Source organism: Heterodontus francisci, chromosome 8 (assembly GCF_036365525.1).
Source record: "Heterodontus francisci isolate sHetFra1 chromosome 8, sHetFra1.hap1, whole genome shotgun sequence".
NCBI lineage: Eukaryota > Metazoa > Chordata > Chondrichthyes > Heterodontiformes > Heterodontidae > Heterodontus > Heterodontus francisci.
Window position 1 is genome coordinate 77,423,426 of NC_090378.1, and position 17,376 is coordinate 77,440,801.

General features: G+C 44.6%; 1 protein-coding gene across 6 annotated transcripts in view; it reads left to right on the forward strand.

Moving 5' to 3' along the window:
• The window catches only part of tprb (translocated promoter region b, nuclear basket protein), a 143,769-nt gene that overhangs the window by 100,533 nt on the left and 25,860 nt on the right, over window positions 1-17,376 (forward strand). For 5 of the 6 annotated variants that reach the window (XM_068037407.1, XM_068037409.1, XM_068037410.1 and 2 more), the window contains 4 exons: window positions 1,961-2,077; window positions 6,362-6,452; window positions 7,970-8,154; window positions 10,712-10,783. In XM_068037407.1, the coding sequence (XP_067893508.1) occupies window positions 1,961-2,077; window positions 6,362-6,452; window positions 7,970-8,154; window positions 10,712-10,783 (465 nt within the window). The remainder of the gene's footprint in view (window positions 1-1,960; window positions 2,078-6,361; window positions 6,453-7,969; window positions 8,155-10,711; window positions 10,784-17,376) is intronic. The other variant, XM_068037408.1, reaches the window with a different exon arrangement.

Below are 17,376 nucleotides of genomic sequence, written 5' to 3' on the forward strand. Positions count from 1 at the left end.
TAGTAAATAATTGCTTTTCAGACTGGAGGATGGTAGACAGCAGTATTCCCCAAAGGTCAGTGCTGGGACCATTGCTTTTTGCTATATATGAATTACTTGGATCTTGGAATTTGGCATAGAATCTCAACATTTGCTGACAACACCAAACTTGGAGGTGAGGCAAACGGTGAGGATGATATGAACCGCTTGCAACGGGACATAGATAGGCTAGCAGAATGGGCAGAGAGGTGGAAGATGGGATTTAATACAGAGAAGTGTGAGGTGATGCATTTTGGCAGAAGGAATAGGGAGAGACAATGTATACTTAATGGCACAGTTCTAAAGAGTGTGCAGGAACAGAAGGATCTGGGGGTGCATGTGCATAGATCTTTGAAGGTGGCAGGACATATTGAGAGAGTGATTAGTAAAACATACGGGATCTTGGGCTTCAGAAATAGAGGCATTGAGTACAAAAGCAGGGAAGTTATGCTGATCCTTTATAAAGTTCTGGTTAGGTCTCAACTGCAGTACTGTGTCCATTTCTGATCACATTTTAGGAAGGATGTGAGGGTGCAGAGGAGATTTACCGGAGTGGTTCCCAGGATGGAACATTTTAGTTACAACGTTAGTTTGGAAAAACTGGGTTTGTTCAGGCTTAGATAAGTTAGACAAGGAAAAACTGTTCCCATTAACAAATGGTACAAGGGCTAGGGGACACAGATTTAAGGTTTTGAGCAAAAGATGTAGGGGGAATATGAGGAAGCACATTTTTACGCAGTGGGTGGTAATAACACGGAATTTGCTGCTAACAAGGGTGGTGGAAGCAGAGACGATCAATGACTTCAAGAGGAAGTTGGACGGCCATCTGAGAGGAATAGAGTTGCAGGGCTACGGGAGTTGAGCTGGGGAGTGGGACTGTCATGCATAACTCTGTGGAGAGCTGGCATGGACTCGATGGGCTGAATGGCCTCCTGTTCTGTAAAAGGACTATGATGCTGTTCAAATCCCACCACGGTAGCTGGGGGAATTTAAATTCAATTAATTAAATAAATCGGAATGAGAAAAAACCTAGTCTCATTAATAATCATGTAAAAAATCGTCTGGTTCACTAATATCCCTCCGGGGAGGAAATCTGCCATCCTTACCTAATCTGGCATACATGTGACTCCAGACCCACAGTAATGTGGTTGACTCTTAACTGCCCTCTGCAATTGCCTAGCAAGCCACAGAGTGGCTCACCATCACCTGCTGAAGGCCAAATAGGGATGGGCAATAAATGCTGGCCTTGCCAGCGAAGTTCACGTCCCAAGGACGAGTTTCAAAAAAAATTATTGCTGGTATCGCTAGACCAAAGCAATTCTCCTCAAACTGTAATCTTTTGTGTTACTATTTAAACTTGTTATTTAGCTAGGGGAATGCTTTGATGAAAATTTGTGTGTAAGAACTTGCCCCTTGTATAGCACCTTTCACAACTGTACAATTTCCCAAATTACTTTACAGCCAATGAAGTACTTTTAATGTGTAGTTACAGCTGTAATGTAGGGAACATGGCAGCTATGTTCACACAGCAAAATCCCACAAGCAGTAATCAAATAAATAACCAAATAAATAATGAATTAGAACCATAGCTGTTAGCAGCTGATTAAAGTCTGAAAGAGAATTGATAAATTGATGTGACCCTGCCTGATTGGCAATCTTCTAATTTTGCTCATGTATTAGATCACAGTTTCTCCTGGTAAAACAGAAAACCTTACTCTGCATGTACTATCCCCTGCCAGTTGCCACCACCTAACTGATATTTTGCTTGAAAACCAGACATTTTGTAAGTAGAAGCATGCGGGAGTTTTGTGGGATGCAGAAAAGAAAGAACGTGTTGAGAGCAGAATGTCATGAAGGAAGCTTGCTTGGAAATGTATATTTTAGTCTTCCAGAGATGTGGACTGAAGATTCTGACCACATTAACTGCTTCTGATCCTTGTAGGAGGAATATGATGAGGATGATGAAGATGATGATACTGGAATTGAGGATGGTGATGGTGAAGATAGTAATGGGGGTAGTCCTGATGGAGAAGATAATTATGATGGTGGCGATGCAGAGGTATGGAGATCTTTCAGTAGCAATCAACACTAGGAACCATAGATATGGGTGAAGTGAGCTAAAGTGCTGTGATCAAGAGTTTTTTTATGGAATGTGCCTGTTCCAGAAACTCATCATTTAAAAAAAAAGTTTCCTAATATCAGATATTGAGACCAAGGAATCAAATTGGGTAAGTACTGATTGGGGCTGTGTTCATGATTTTAATGAGTCTATTCCAAATGTTTATATTTAAACATGCTGCACTCCAGATACTTTGTTCATTTTGTGTGCTATGCTGTTCATCATGATGGGTACAAGAGTAGGCCATTCAACCCCTTGAGGATGTTCCACCATTCACTTAAATCATTGCTGATCTGTATCTCAATTGCATTTACCCACCAGTGCTCCATATCCTTTGCTAGCCTTACCCAATAAAAATCTATCAATCCCAAGTCATGAAAATTTCAATTGACCCAGCATCCACAGTCTGTCAGGGGTCAAGTTCCAGGTTTTCATTGTCCTGTGTATGGAAATAATACTTCCTGATTAGCTCACTCCAGAGGATATAGTTTCTTTGATTCTACCTATTGAAGCCCTTGATTGTTTTAGAAACTTCAATTATGTCACTCCTCAACCTTCTTAACTCGAGGGAATGCAAGCCAGGTTTGAGTCCTGTCCTCCATAATTGAACCCTTTAAGTCCTGGTATCATTGTGATGAATCTGTGTTGAATTCCCTCCGAGACCAATATATTTTTACTGAGGTTTGATGACTAAAGCTAAAAGATATACTGCAAATGAGGTGTGACCAATTCTCAGTACAATTAAAGCTTTACTTCTGAATTCCAGCCCCCCTGAGATAACTGTCAACATTCCATTAGCCTTTTTGAATTTGTTTTGCACCAACACTAACTTTGTGATTTATGTAGCTGAGCAATTAAATCTTTTTGATCCTGTACGCCACCTGGTCTCAACATTAAGAAAGTATACTTATTTGTATTTCTCCAATTCAATGTGATGGCCCCACACAGCCTCACATTGAACTCTATCTTACAAAGGTTTTCCACATTCATTTAGTCTCTCTGTCCCTTTATAATTTCCTGCACCCATCTACACAACTTGCTGTGCATCCTAATTTGTATCATCTGCAAACTTGAATACACAACTCTCTGCCTTCATTGAAGTCGTGATGTTTGTAAAGAGTTCTAGGTAACTGCTGACCAGCAAGCAAGAATGCGAACTCTGTGATTGTCATTAACCCAGTAGTGACTGTTCTCCATGGAGTGTGTAGGTCTTTGGGGACAAGCTTGTCATCTGAGGTAAAATTGGGACATTTAGCCCCTCTGTGGCAGGCTTGATAATCCAACACCTGAGCCAGAGTCATAATAAAGACAAGAAATGTTGGAACCACTCAGCAGGTCTGGCAGCATCTGTGGAAAGAGAAGCAGAGTTAACGTTTCGGGTCAGTGACCCTTCTTCGGAACTGACAAATATTAAAAATGTCACAGGTTATAAGCAAGTGAGGTGGGGGTGGGGCAAGAGATAATAAAGGAGAAGGTGTAGATTGGACATGGCCACATAGCTGACCAAAAGGTCATGGAGCAAAGACAAACAATATGTTAATGGTGTGTTGAAAGACAAAGCATTAGTACGGAAAAGGTGTTAACGGACTGAATATTGAACAGCAGCAAGTGCAAACATGAAAAAAAACAGTGGGTAAGCAAACTGAACAAACTAAGATGAAATGAAATAAATGCAAAAAAAGGTTGTAAAAAATTAAAAAAGAGAAAACAACTAAAAATGAAAGTAAAATGGGGGGCTGTCATGCTCTGAAATTATTGAACTCAATGTTCAGTCCGGCAGGCTGTAGTGTGCCTAATTGGTAGATGAGATGCTGTTCCTTGAGCTTACGTTGATGTTCACTGGAACACTGCAGCAATCCCAGGACAGAGATGTGAGTATGAGAGTAGGGGGGAGTGTTGAAATGGCAAGCAACTGGAAGCTTAGGGTCCTGCGCTTGGTCTCCCCAATGTAGAGAAGACCACATTGTGAGCAGCGAATACAGTATACTACATTGAAAGAAGTACAAATAAATCGCTGCTTCACCTGAAAGGAGTGTTTGGGGCCTGGGATAGTGTGGAGAGAGGCGGTAAATGGGCAGGTATTACACCTGCGATTGCAGGGGAAGGTGCCATGGGACGGGGACGAGGTGGTGGGGGTAATGGAGGAGTGGACCAGGGTGTCGCGGAGGGAACGATCCCTTCGGAATGCTGACTGGAAGGGAGGGGAAGATGCGTTTGGTAGTGGCATCATGCTGGAGGTGGAGGAAATGGCGGAGGATGATCCTTTGGATATGGAGGCTGATGGGGTGGAAAGTGAGGACAAGGGGAACTCTGTCACGGTGCTGGGAGAGAGGGGAAGGGTTGATGGCAGAGGTACGGGAAATGGGCCGGACGCAGTTGAGGGCCCTGTCAACAACAGTGGGGGGAGAATCCTCGGTTGAGGAAAAAGGAGGTCATACCAGAAGCACCGACATGGAAGGTAGCATCATCAGAGCAGATGCGTCGAAGACGGAAAAACTGGGAGAATGGAATGGAGTCCTTACAAGAGGTAGGGTGTGAAGAAGTGTAGTCGAGGTAGCTGTGGGAGTCGGTGGGCTTATAATGGATATTAGACAACCTATCCCCAGAGATGGAGACAGAGAAGTCGAGGAAGGGAAGGGAAGTGTCAGAGATGGACCATGTAAAGGTGAGAGAAGGGTGGAAATTGGAAGCAAAGTTGATAAAGTTTTCCAGTTCGGGGCGGGAGCAGGAAACGGCACCGATACAGTCATCAATGTACAGGAAAAAGAGTTGGGGGAGGGGGCCTGAGTAGGACTGGAACAAAGAATGCTCGACATATCCCACAAAAAGACAGGCATAACTAGGACCCATGCGGGTACCCATAGCGACACCTTTTACTTGAAGGAAGTGCGTGGAGTTGAAGGAGAAGTTGTTTGATGTGAGAACAAGTTCAGCCAGGCGGAGGAGGGGGGTGGTGGATGGGGACTGGTTGGGCCTCTGTTCCAGGAAGAAGTGGAGAGCCCTCAAACCATCCTGGTGGGGGATGGAGGTGTAGAGCGATTGGACGTCCATAGTGAAGAGGAGGCGGTTGGGACCAGGAAACTGGAAATTGTCAAAATGACGTAGGGCGTTAGAAGAGTCACGGATGTAGGTGGGCCAGAGTCGTCTGCTCTCGGTGATTCACCAGCCAGCCTTGGCTCATTAATGAGAACTGCAGGGTTTGACTTGTTGCAGAAACTGGTATTTTAGAGATGTCCAGTTAGTATCATGTCCATTTGCAGGCCAGTATCTGAACTGTTAAAATAGTCCTATATTCATAGTGGGAAGACGGTCAATGATTTGTAATGGTAGCTGTCAACCTGCATCTAAGCTCTTAAGCTTCTGTGTGTTCCTGTGGGAGGGGCAAGAAGTAGTGTGTGTGTACTGCAACAAAAGCAGGAAGTTTACTTGTGTGGAATTCTCATGGGCTTTTATCAGATTAAAGTATCCATTTTCAGCCTGGTGTCTTTTGCTTAAAGCTTCTTCCAATTTGGTGTAATCTGTAAATTTATCTTTTGTTTCTGCAGTGATTTATTTTTGAAACAAATTCTGGAAGTTTAATTGTATTTGCATTGTACTTTTTAAAGTAATTGGCTCAATAAGCTCTCTCTACTTAATTTATGGCTCTGTAACCTTTTCTTGATATTATGGTAACATCACACTGGCTTTTGAGTAATGTGCCCATAGAAACCATAGAAAAATTAGGGCACAGAAGGAGGCCATTCAGCCTGTCATGTCCATGCCGGCTGGAAAAAAAACTAGCTGCCCAATCTAGTCCCACCTTCCAGCACCTGGTCCATAGCCTTGCAGGTGCATGTCCAGGTACCTTTTTAAAAGAATTGAGGGTTTCTGCCTCCACCACCATTCCTGGCAGTGAATTCCAGACACCCACCACCCTCTGGGTGAAAAGTTTTTCCTCATGTCCCCTCTAATCCTTCTACCAATCACCTTAAATCTGTGCCCCTTGGTAATTGACCTCACCGCTAAGGGGAAACCTGTCCTTCCAGTCTACTCTATCTAGGCCCCTCATAATTATGTACACCTCTATTAAGTCACCCCTTAGCTTCCTCTGACAGAGGTACAATTGGAGACTGGTTAAATTTTGAAGTTTTGTGTAAGGAAGGAGACTAAAAAGATATCCTACCCTGCAGGGTGACATTGATGAAAGTTCACATCCCATTCTTAATCAAGTTTCTTTTCACATAGGGTGCTGAGGGGACAGAGCCTAGCACAGACAATGAGCAAAGTAGCAGCACTTGTAAGGAAGGAGAAAATGCCCAAATGCCAGAAGACAATTGTAAGTATTAGTGAATTATTTGCATATGAAAGACTGAAAGATAACATAGTCACCAAGTTAATTGGGGTTAAAATTGCACTGTGCAAGCCTGTGCGTGAAATTCCTTTCCCGTTTATTTTACAAAGGCACTAATTCATTTATTGAACTGTTGATGGCTTCGTTACAATACCAGACAGCGGAGTTTCTTGTGCAACATTAACATTTGCTACTACTTTCAGGATGCCATTTCAGACCCTGTGTCTTTACGTAATTTGCAGTAGGGCGGCACAGTGGCGCAGTGGTTAGCACCGCAGCCTCACAGCTCCAGGGACCCGGGTTCGATTCTGGGTACTACCTGTGCGGAGTTTGCTAGTTCTCCCTGTGACCGCGTGGATTTTCGCCGGGTGCTCCGGTTTCCTCCCACAGCCAAAGACTTGCAGGTTCATCGATAAATTGGCCATTGTAAATTGCCCCTAGTGTAGGTAGGTGGTAGGGAATATGGAATTACTGCAGGGTTAGTATAAATGGGTGGTTGTTGGTCGGCACAGACTCGGTGAGCCGAAGGGCCTGTTTCAGTACTGTATCTCTAAATAAAAATAAATAAAATGCTCTACTGCACAATCCTTTAAAGTCAGCATAAGATCCGTGCACAACAGGATTGGTTGCTATGGTATTGGAAGATCCAGTTGGTAATATATTAATTTTGTAACATTGCTGTCACTTCTGTATGATGCATTTTCATTAAACTAGTACAATTAGTTAGGTAACAGTGAACAAGATGACAGCAATGTTGAGGAACGGAGATGATCAAGGGACCTCTCCACAATTGATGGGTACATAAGATCATAAGAACTAGGAGCAGGAGTAGGCCGTCTGGCCCCTCGAGCCTGCTCCGCCATTCAATAAGATCATGTTAGATCTTTTCGTGGACTCAGATCCACTTACCCGCGCTCTCACCTTACTTTCATCTTGCATATCTTATTTTAGTTAACTGCATGTGCTTAATCACCTGAGTAGTTATGGTGCTTGGAATTGTATCTTTTTGATTTTCTGACAAGTGATTAAATTGCTTCTGCATCAGGTGTTAGGATTTAGACTTGCGTAGAAATGGAAGTGGATTTGACTAATTTTTATAACTTGAATGAAATTATGACGTTGGAGTCTTCAATTAATTTTTGAAGCCTGGATGTCATGTGATTGTGGCAGTGGAGGGAAGAAAAAGCTACGGCATTGAGGGGAAAAAAGGGTCAATTCAATAAAAGTGGAGAACAAATAAGTGATACAGTGAATAAGGAAGTTAGTTTTGTACTGCTGATCTTGTGTTCAGTAGAAGATTATTTTATTGAAAAAATCCAAGTGCTTTTAATACAAGTTGTTGTATCCTTGCCGTTATGCCTGAAATTTTCAGGTTGTAAAGTTTGCAAGTTGTAAAGTCTGATCAATTATTGTTCATATGTTACTGTCCTATTGGTTATGGAGTAAAGTGCTGAATTAGGACAAGGCTGCCTGGGAACAAGTATAATGGTTTCTTTTGTCAGCAGCTGGAGGTGAAGGTAGTGTCCCCGCTACAGAACCTTACACACCAGAAGCTCCAAGAGAGCAGCAGACCACAGCTGAAAGGCAGACTCCACGACCTCTACGATCACCACGGAGACCACCACATCCTCTTCCTCCACGACTAACAATTCAACCTCCAGCACAAGAACTGGGACCACCTGCACAGGTACTTTAAACTGAAGTGGACGAATAATGCTACTTATCATACCCTTTGAGTGCAGGCCCAAATTTTGATGTGGGTAATAGTTCTTCAGCCACCCAAAATAGCTTTCACTATTGTGCACAAATTGAAGTCAGTAGCAACATATTTTATTTAAAGCTTGAGAGCATGATTAAATTTACACTGACTGCAGATTTTGAGCCATCAACTGCAACTTGCTTGCACTGAATTGTATATTCGCAAAACAGTTCTGTGTCCAAGTTATAAAATGAGTCTACAGCATTTTTTGGCATCCCCGAGTTTCCCAAAATGTTTGACTTCAGGCGGCAGGACCAGACAATGTGTACAGGTGTGTTACTCCTGTCACTTAATCTGCCATTTATCTAACAAAGAGGGATACAATCCATGGAGTTTGTGGTATTCTCAGTATATGATTTTGAATTGACAACTTGAGCACTTTACTGCAAATTGTGATTGCTGAGGTCCTTTTCTCTTTCTTCCTACTTTCCTGTTGCTGTTCAAGGTTTGAATCTTGGATGAGTCAGCATCTATTTTCTGTGCCTCTGCATTTTCCAAAGTACCTATCAAGACACCTTTCACTATCTCCTTGCAAGCAGAAATCTCAGTTGTCCCGTTCTCTCTCGCTGGCATCCCTATCCAGCATACTCGGGCTAATTTTCCCAACTTCCTTCCCATCCTGCTCACCCTACCTACTACTCCATCTCCATTTTCCCCCCACCCCCCACCTACTACTCCCTTGGACTGTGCCAATGGATCAACAATCACTGTCCTCCGCATTTCCCCCTCAAATGTCTGTTCAGTTGTCAACAAGAGCCTTCCATCTACAACCTTATTTTGGATGATTGCATTGACATCTTGGCTTTGCCTGAAACCTGCCTGGTTATACTTTCCCCTAGGTACCCTGTTCACAGTTGTATTGATTATATTCTGTATAACCTAATCACATAGTATTCTTTCCTCTTATCTTGACACCTTTTACTGCTAAAGTACCGAACCTTGTTCCACCCTTTTTACCTCTCCTTTAAAATCTCTCTTCTCTGTGCCTTCTGCTCCCAAGTTTTTCCCAAATATCCTCCCTGTATTGGTGAAATCTTAATCCTTCACATCCACAAATGTGGATTAAGCATCAGTGGGGTATTTGCTATCCAGAATGTAATCTATGAGCTCTGCTTTAGAGTCCAGTAGACATCAAGTAGTCTGCACCCTCTTCCTGGAAGACCAGACCCCTCTCAAATCTCTCAGCAAATCCATGCAGGGGGAGAATTTTTTTTTCTTTGTGTGATGTGAGTGTCACTGGCAAGGCCAGCATTTATTGTCCATCCCTAATTGCCCTTGAGCAATGGGTTGATACCAGACATACAGTAGGAATATAGCATTATTGATTGCTAGCCGTACACGGAGATTGGCTAAGCTAATGATACCGTGGAAAAGATAGGATAGTGCCAGTGTCAATGCCTCTCTCTTCCATGCCAGCCTGGAGTATGTTAAAATACTGTCAGTGTGTAACAATGCTAGCGCTGTACCCTGTTGGAAATGCCATGTGATTTGCATTCTCAACAACTATATCATGGTGAAAGTCGGTGTATGATTTTCTCTTCTCTTGGCAGGAATGGGTAGGGGGAGCTTATACCTTGACTATTAAATATTTGGCAACTTTCCTGTTTCAGTTTGTGACCTATGTTTGCAATTGACTTCTTCAAATGTACATTTTTAAGGTGCAAGGCTGGAGGAGAGATGCTAATTAGCATCTGTGGCAACTTAGAATTTTTCATTAGTCTAGAATTTTACTGTTTAATCTCATGTGGTGGTGCTCACAGACTGAGGATATGAATAGGCTGTTTGGTGGCTTAGGTGGATTTGAGTGAGACCAACTGTAGTGAGGGTGTTGAGACAGATTGAGATTTCTGGGGCTGGGTGGTGGGTTGATGTCCAGAAAAAAATGAAGGCCCTGAGTTGGGTCATAGAAGGAAACTCAGCCCTTTAAAGGAAAAAGATGTCATGTCGGCTTCGCATGTGCAAGTAATTTCATTGAGGAGGTACAATTATTGTCACTTCCTGCATGCGTGTTGAACCATTACAATGCCTTTATTTAGAATCCCTGGTCATGGTATTGGCAGGTTGATAAGCCAGAACCCTGAAGTAGGTTATTCCTGAGTTTAAAAAGTGATTTTAAAAGTTTATTAAAAGTGATTTGTATGGCATCAAAATGAAATGGTGGTACAGGGTGTATTTCTATAGCACCACTATACCACCACTATACCATTAAGTGGATCTGGGTTATAGAAGGAGTCCCAAAACATTCCCCTGCCATCTGAGATTCAGAGCAAAGACAAGTTGCTTTTCAACAAGAAAGCTGCCGGGAAAATTGTATGCTGTCAGTAAATTTCATGTGAAAATGGGTACCTTCTAAAATCAAAGTCGAAATATGGCCTGCCTCAGCAGTTTTAAATGGTATAGATCTCTATAATTTAACATTTGTACATCTTTCTTTGAGGGATGCAGTCTTTCATTTGTAAGAATAGTTACCCTTTCTGTTCTTCAGCGATTCCCACCAGCTAGGCGGCCTTCATCGAGCCGAGGAGGAATCCAGCTTACTCCAGGCATTGGAGGGGTGGTAAGTAACAGAATAGTTGAAATGCACCCATGTGAAATGAATGCATTGCCATATTATGTGAGCTTTTTTTATTTGCAATGCAATCTTCAAAAAAAAACATATGTTAAAGCTTTTTTCACTGACCATTTTGGTTAATAGCATTTCAAAATTAAGCTTCCCACTGTGGTTGCTTCAATCTAATTAAATTCAGCAACAGAACAAACTTGCATTTATATAGTGCCAAATTCAATGGTTCTCAAACGTTTTTGGTTGAAGGACCCCTTTTTCAAATGGATTAGTAATCACTGACCCCAAATCTAAATAGAAAATAGTACTCGGAATCGGCAATTGTTGCATGTATAGAGTGCTTTAATAATGCTTGTAAGAAAATAGATAATTACTGAGAGTAGCAATTTGAGGACAATTTCACTGATGTAGAGTGATTAGACAAACTAGAGTTCAAGAAAAAGTGTGACTGCACTAAGGCCACTTGGCTGTGTTCAGGGAGCCCGTCCACGGCGGCGATCAGGAGGAAGAGCGGCCACATGGTCCCGGCAGCGGCTCCCGCTCACTCAGCGACTCCGCGCTGCTTCCACACAAACTTTCCCTTAAGTCTGGCTCGGCTCCCGGATCCCGATCCCAGTAGTAGTACACCATTGTAAAAGGGACAATGGGTGGGAGCTGATGCAATGTTTTATTACCTGCATCCCCTCCACACACACACACCATCTCCCCCTTGCACCTCCTCCCACCAGCATCCACCTACCCCTGTGTAGGGGCCCCAACAACCCCACTGCCTTGTGGACGACTCGGGAGAGACCAAGGCTAAGGGAGTAAATCCTAACAGAAAATCCGGAGCGGAACCCTGTAGGCGGTCATGTGTCACCTTTGGCATGTTTCCGGCAGTTCCTGCAGCCATACTGGTGCCAAACGTCGTGCTCTGCACTCCTTTGGACCCCACCAGGAAGGTTGAGAGGGGGGTTTTGACGCTTGGGCAACTCACAATCTCCATACATCCGCCCAGGCATGCGCCATGGAGAGGTCACTCCATAGTCGCCTCACAGCGACCAAATCAACATGGAATGCAGCATTTACGGGTTATAAGTCCAGCTGAATTGGCGCAGAGATTGGACGCCACGGGTTGCCTTTGTCGGTGGGAGAGGTCATCGCATCTCACTGGACAGCTACCGCTCGCCTCAAACTGGGCAGCCCCCGGTCAGTAAGGTTCTGTCCCGCCACAGTCCACCTGCTTCAATGGGTGCTTGGAGCTCAGGGTCATTGCCCGACAAGTGGACTGTAACACTGCACCAAACAGCACGACCAAAAAAAGAAAGAAGGTACCAGCCCTTCGTTTTGCAAGCTGGAACGTCAGAACTGTGTGTCCTGGCCTGTCGGAAGCCTTTACACAAATCAACGATTCTCGGAAGACCGCCATCATCAACAACGAGCTCAGTAGACTCAATGTGGACATTGCAGCACTTCAGGAGACACGCCTCCCCGCGAGTGGCTCTCTAGCAGAGCAAGACTACACCTTCTTCTGGCAGGGCAGGGATCCTGAAGAAACAAGACAGCACGGAGTGGGCTTCGCCATCAGAAACTCTTTGCTCAGCAAGATAGAGCCACCCTCAAATGGCTCGGAATGCATACTGTCCATCCGACTGTTCACCGCCTCTGGTCTAGTACACCTACTCAGCATCTATGCTCCCAACACTCTGCTCCCCACCTGAAGCTACAGACCAGTTTTATGAGGAACTCCATAATATCATTAGTAGCGTCCCCAACACCGAACACCTATTCCTGCTGGGGGACTTCAATGCCAGGGTTGGGGCCGACCATGACTCATGGCCCTCCTGCCTTGGGTGCTATGGCATTGGAAGGATGAATGAGAATGGACAGAGACTGCTTGAGTTGTGTACCTATCATAACCTCTGCATCACCAACTCATTCTTTCACACTAAACCCTGTCACCAGGTTTCTTGGAGGCACCCAAGATCACGTCGTTGGCACCAGCTGGACCTCATCGTCACAAGGCGAGCCTCTTTAAACACTGTTCAAATCACACGCAGTTTGCACAGTGCGGACTGCGACACCGACCACTCCCTGGTGTGCAGCAAGGTTAGCCTCAAACCAAAGAAGCTGCATCACTCCGAGCAGAAGGGCCGCCCGCGCATCAGCACTAGCAGAATTTCTCATCCACAGCTGTTAAGCAAGTTTCTAAATTCACTTGAAAAAGCTCTCCAAAACACTCCTGCAGGGATGCAGGGACCAAGTGGGCCCACATCAGAGATGCCACCTATGACTCAGCAATGACCACCTATGGCAATTGTGTGAAGCGGAATGCAGACTGGTTTAAATCTCACATTGAAGAGCTGGAACCTGTCTTAGCCGCTAAGCGCATTGCACTGCTGAACTACAAGAAAGCTCCCAGCGAGTTAACATCCATAGCACTTAAAGCTGCCATAAGCGCTGCACAAAGGACAGCCAGGCGCTGCGCAAATGACTGCTCGCAACACCTATGCGGTCATAGTCAGCTTGCCTCTGACACAGGAAATATCAGAGGGATGGATGATGGCATTAAGAGAGCTTTTGGGCCAACCGTCAAGAAGATTGCCCCCCTCAAATCTAAATCAGGGGACACAATCACTGACCAACGCAAGCAAATGGACCGCTGGGTGGAACACTACCTAGAACTGTACTCCAGGGAAAATATTGTCACTGAGACCGCCCTCAATGCAACCCTGTCTCTGCCAGTCATAAATGAGCTGGACGTACAGCCAACAAAATCGGAACTCAGTGATGCCATTGATTCTCTAGCCAGCGGAAAAGCCCCTGGGAAGGACGGCATTACCCCTGAAATCATCAAGAGTGCCAAGTCTGCTATACTTTCAGCTCTGCACGAACTGCTTTGCCTGTGCTGGGATGAGGGAGCAGTACCACAGGACATGCGCGATGCCAATATCATCACCCTCTATAAGAACAAGGGTGACCGCGGTGACTGCAACAACTACCGTGGAATCTCCCTGCTCAGCATAGTGGGGAAAGTCTTCGCTCGTGTTGCTTTAAACAGGCTCCAGAAGCTGGCTGAGCGTGTCTATCCTGAGGCACAGTGTGGCTTTCGAGCAGAGAGATCCACCATTGACATGCTGTTCTCCCTTCGCCAGCTGCAGGTGAAATGCCATGAACAACAGATGCCCCTCTACGTTGCTTTCATTGATCTCACCAAAGCCTTTGACCTCGTCAGCAGAAGTGGTCTCTTCAGACTACTAGAAAAGATTGGATGCCCACCAAAGCTACTCCGTATCATCACCTCAATCCATGACAATATGAAAGGCGCAATTCAGCATAGCGGCACCTCATCAGACCCCTTTCCAATCCTGAGTGGCGTGAAACAGGGCTGTGTTCTCGCACTTACACTGTTTGGGATCTTCTTCTCCCTGTCGCTCTCACAGGCATTCAAGTCCTCAGAAGAAGGAATTTTCCTCCACACGAGATCAGGTGGCAGGTTGTTCAACCTTGCCCGCCTAAAAGCGATGACCAAAGTACGGAAAGTCCTCATCAGGGAACTCCTCTTTGCTGACGATGCTGTATTAACTTCTCACACTGAAGTGTGTCTGCAGAGACTCATCGACAGGTTTGGGGCTGCCTGCAATGAATTTGGCCTAACCATCTAGCCTCAAGAAAAAGAACATCATGGGACAGGACGTCAGAAATGCCCCATCTATCAATATCGGCGACCACACTCTGGAAGTGGTTCAAGAGTTCACCTACCTAGGCTCAACTATCACCAGTAACCTGTCTCGCGATGCAGAATTAAACAAGCGCATGGGAAAGGCTTCCTCTGCTATGTCCAGACTGGCCAAGAGAGTGTGGGAAAATGGTGCACTGACACAGAACACAAAAGTCCAAGTGTATCAGGCCTGTGTCCTCAGTACCTTGCTCTACGGCAGCGAGGCCTGGACAACGTACGTCAGCCAAGAACGACGTCTCAATTCATTCCATCTTCGCTGCCTCCGGAAAATCCTTGGCATCAGGTGGCAGGACTGTATCTCCAACACTGAAGTCCTCGAGGCAGCCAACATCCCCAGCATATACACCCTACTAAGCCAGCGGCGCCTGAGATGGCTTGGCCATGTGAGCCGCATGGAAGATGGCAGGATCCCCAAGGACACATTGTATAGCGAGCTCGTCACTGGTACCAGACCCACCGGCCATCCATGGCTCCGCTTTAAAGACGTCTGCAAACGTGACATGAAGTCCTGTGACATTGATCACAAGTCGTGGGAGTCAGTTGCCAGTGGCGGGCAACCATAAAGGCAGGGCTAAAGTGTGGCGAGTCGAAGAGACTTAGCAGTTGGCAGGAAAAAAGACAGATGCGCAAGGGGAGAGCCAACTGTGTAACAGCCCCGACAACCAATTTTATCTGCAGCACCTGTGGAAGAGTCTGTCACTCTAGAATTGGCCTTTATAGCCACTCCAGGCGCTGCTGCACAAACCACTGACCACCTCCAGGCGCTTACCCATTGTCTCGAGACAAGGATTGGGTATGTATGCCTTTTACAAGCAATCAGTTCATAGATCACATCCAGTTCAAACAGCAGCTGACCAAATCAGTGTTAACAACAGTAGTCACATCATATTTGGCTGGTTTAGCTTGCTCAAAGCAGGTTATTATTTTAATTTTTTAAAAGAACTCCCGTAAACAGAAATTTCCTTCCTTCCATTTCTATTATAAAGTACTCACTTAAATCTGACATTTTCGGGAATATTTTAGTGTGAAAACCCAACCCAGTTTCTCAGTGATGCAAGGAATTTACATTATTACAACATGGCGGAAGACTCAAGTAAGACAAAGACAGCTTTTCCACAATTACAAGTGTAATATAAACGGAACGTGCTGGAAATGCTCAGCAGGCCAACTAGCTTTATAATGGCACTTGCTCACTGCCTGAGTCTAAATTAAATGCACCCTAGTACCACAGCAGTAACTGGCCTGCCACCTCCTCTCCCTCCCACCAAAAGTAAATGCAAGACTCACTGCTGAAAGTCATGGCAGCCGAGGTGCCCATCGCTGTAAAGAAGGCAAAGTATTTGTGAGCTTTAGGAGTGGGCACCTTTTCAGCTACGCATACGGGATTAATACTAGTTCCTTTTAATTTATACAAAGTGGGCGGCTTGCCCTTTTTTCTCCTTTCCCTGTTTCCCCTTGTGTTTTTCTCTTGTGCACTAGGGAGATTATTTTGCGGATCCGCTGGAACATCTTTACAGACCCCCAGGGGTCTGTGGACCCCAGTTTGAGAACCACTGACCTAATTACATGGCAAAACACATCACATCCAATGAATGACATGGAATGCACTCACTGTTTTAGATAGGCATTGCAAATCAGCCAGTTTGTACACAGCAAGCATGAGTTGACTGGTTCGACTGTTTTTAATGGCATTGGGAGAAGCTCTTACTCTTTGAATAAAGTCCCTGTTAACATCTCATCTGAAGGACAGCACTTCTGAATGCAGCACAGTCAGTCTTGTATTGAACTATCAGTCTAGACTGTGATCAGTTTCTGCAGTGGGGCTTTAACCTACAATCTTCTGTCTTGGGTGATGGTGCAGCAAACTGGCAGCTAAACGAAAGTTTTCATTTAGTAACACAAAATGAAACTGGAAACTAGAATATAACAAATAGAAACAGGAGTAGGTCAAATAGCCTTTTGAGCCTGCTTTGCTGTTCATTAAGATTTTTGTTTGATCTTTGATCTCAATTCCACTCTCCTGCCAGATCCCCATATCCCTTTCCCCTAGAATCCTAAAATCTGTCTCGGCCTTGAATATACTGAACAACTGAGCATCCACAGCCCTCTGAGTGAAGAAATTTCTCCTCATCTCTGCATAAATAATCAACAACTTATCCTGAGACTATTCCCCCTAGTTCTAAACTCTACAGCCAGGGAAAACAATCTCTCAGCATTTACCCTGTCCAGTCCCTTCAGAACCTTATCTGTTTCAATGAGATGATTTCTCATTCTTTGAGACTGCAGCATTTATGAGTCCCATCTACTCAATCTCATAGGACAACCTGCTCGTCCCAGGAATCCACCTAGTAAACTTTTGCTGTACCACCTCCAAGACGTGAATATCTTTCCATAAATAAGGAGACCAAGACTGCGCATAGTACTCCAGGTGTGGTCTCACCCAAAGTCCTGTACAATTGTAGCAAGACTTCTTACTCATACTCCAGCCCCTGTGCAAGAAAGGCAAACATGCAATTTGCCTTGCTAATTTCTTGCTGTACTTGCATGCTAACTTGTAAGAGTACATGACAAGAGTGTTCCTTGTAAGAGTACACCCAAGTCCCTCTGAACATTAGTATTTGTAAGTTTCACGCCTTTTGAAAAAAAATTCTGCTTTTCTATTCTTACTGCCAAAGTGAATTAACCTCACAATTCCCCACATTCTTCTCTGTCTGCCACCTTGTTGTTCATTCACTTAGCCTGTCTATATCTCTTTGAAGCCTCTTTGTGTCCTCACAGCTTATATTCTCACCTATTGTATCGTTAGCAGACTTAGATACATTACTCTTGATCTCTTGGTTTGTGCCATTAATATAGATTGTAAATA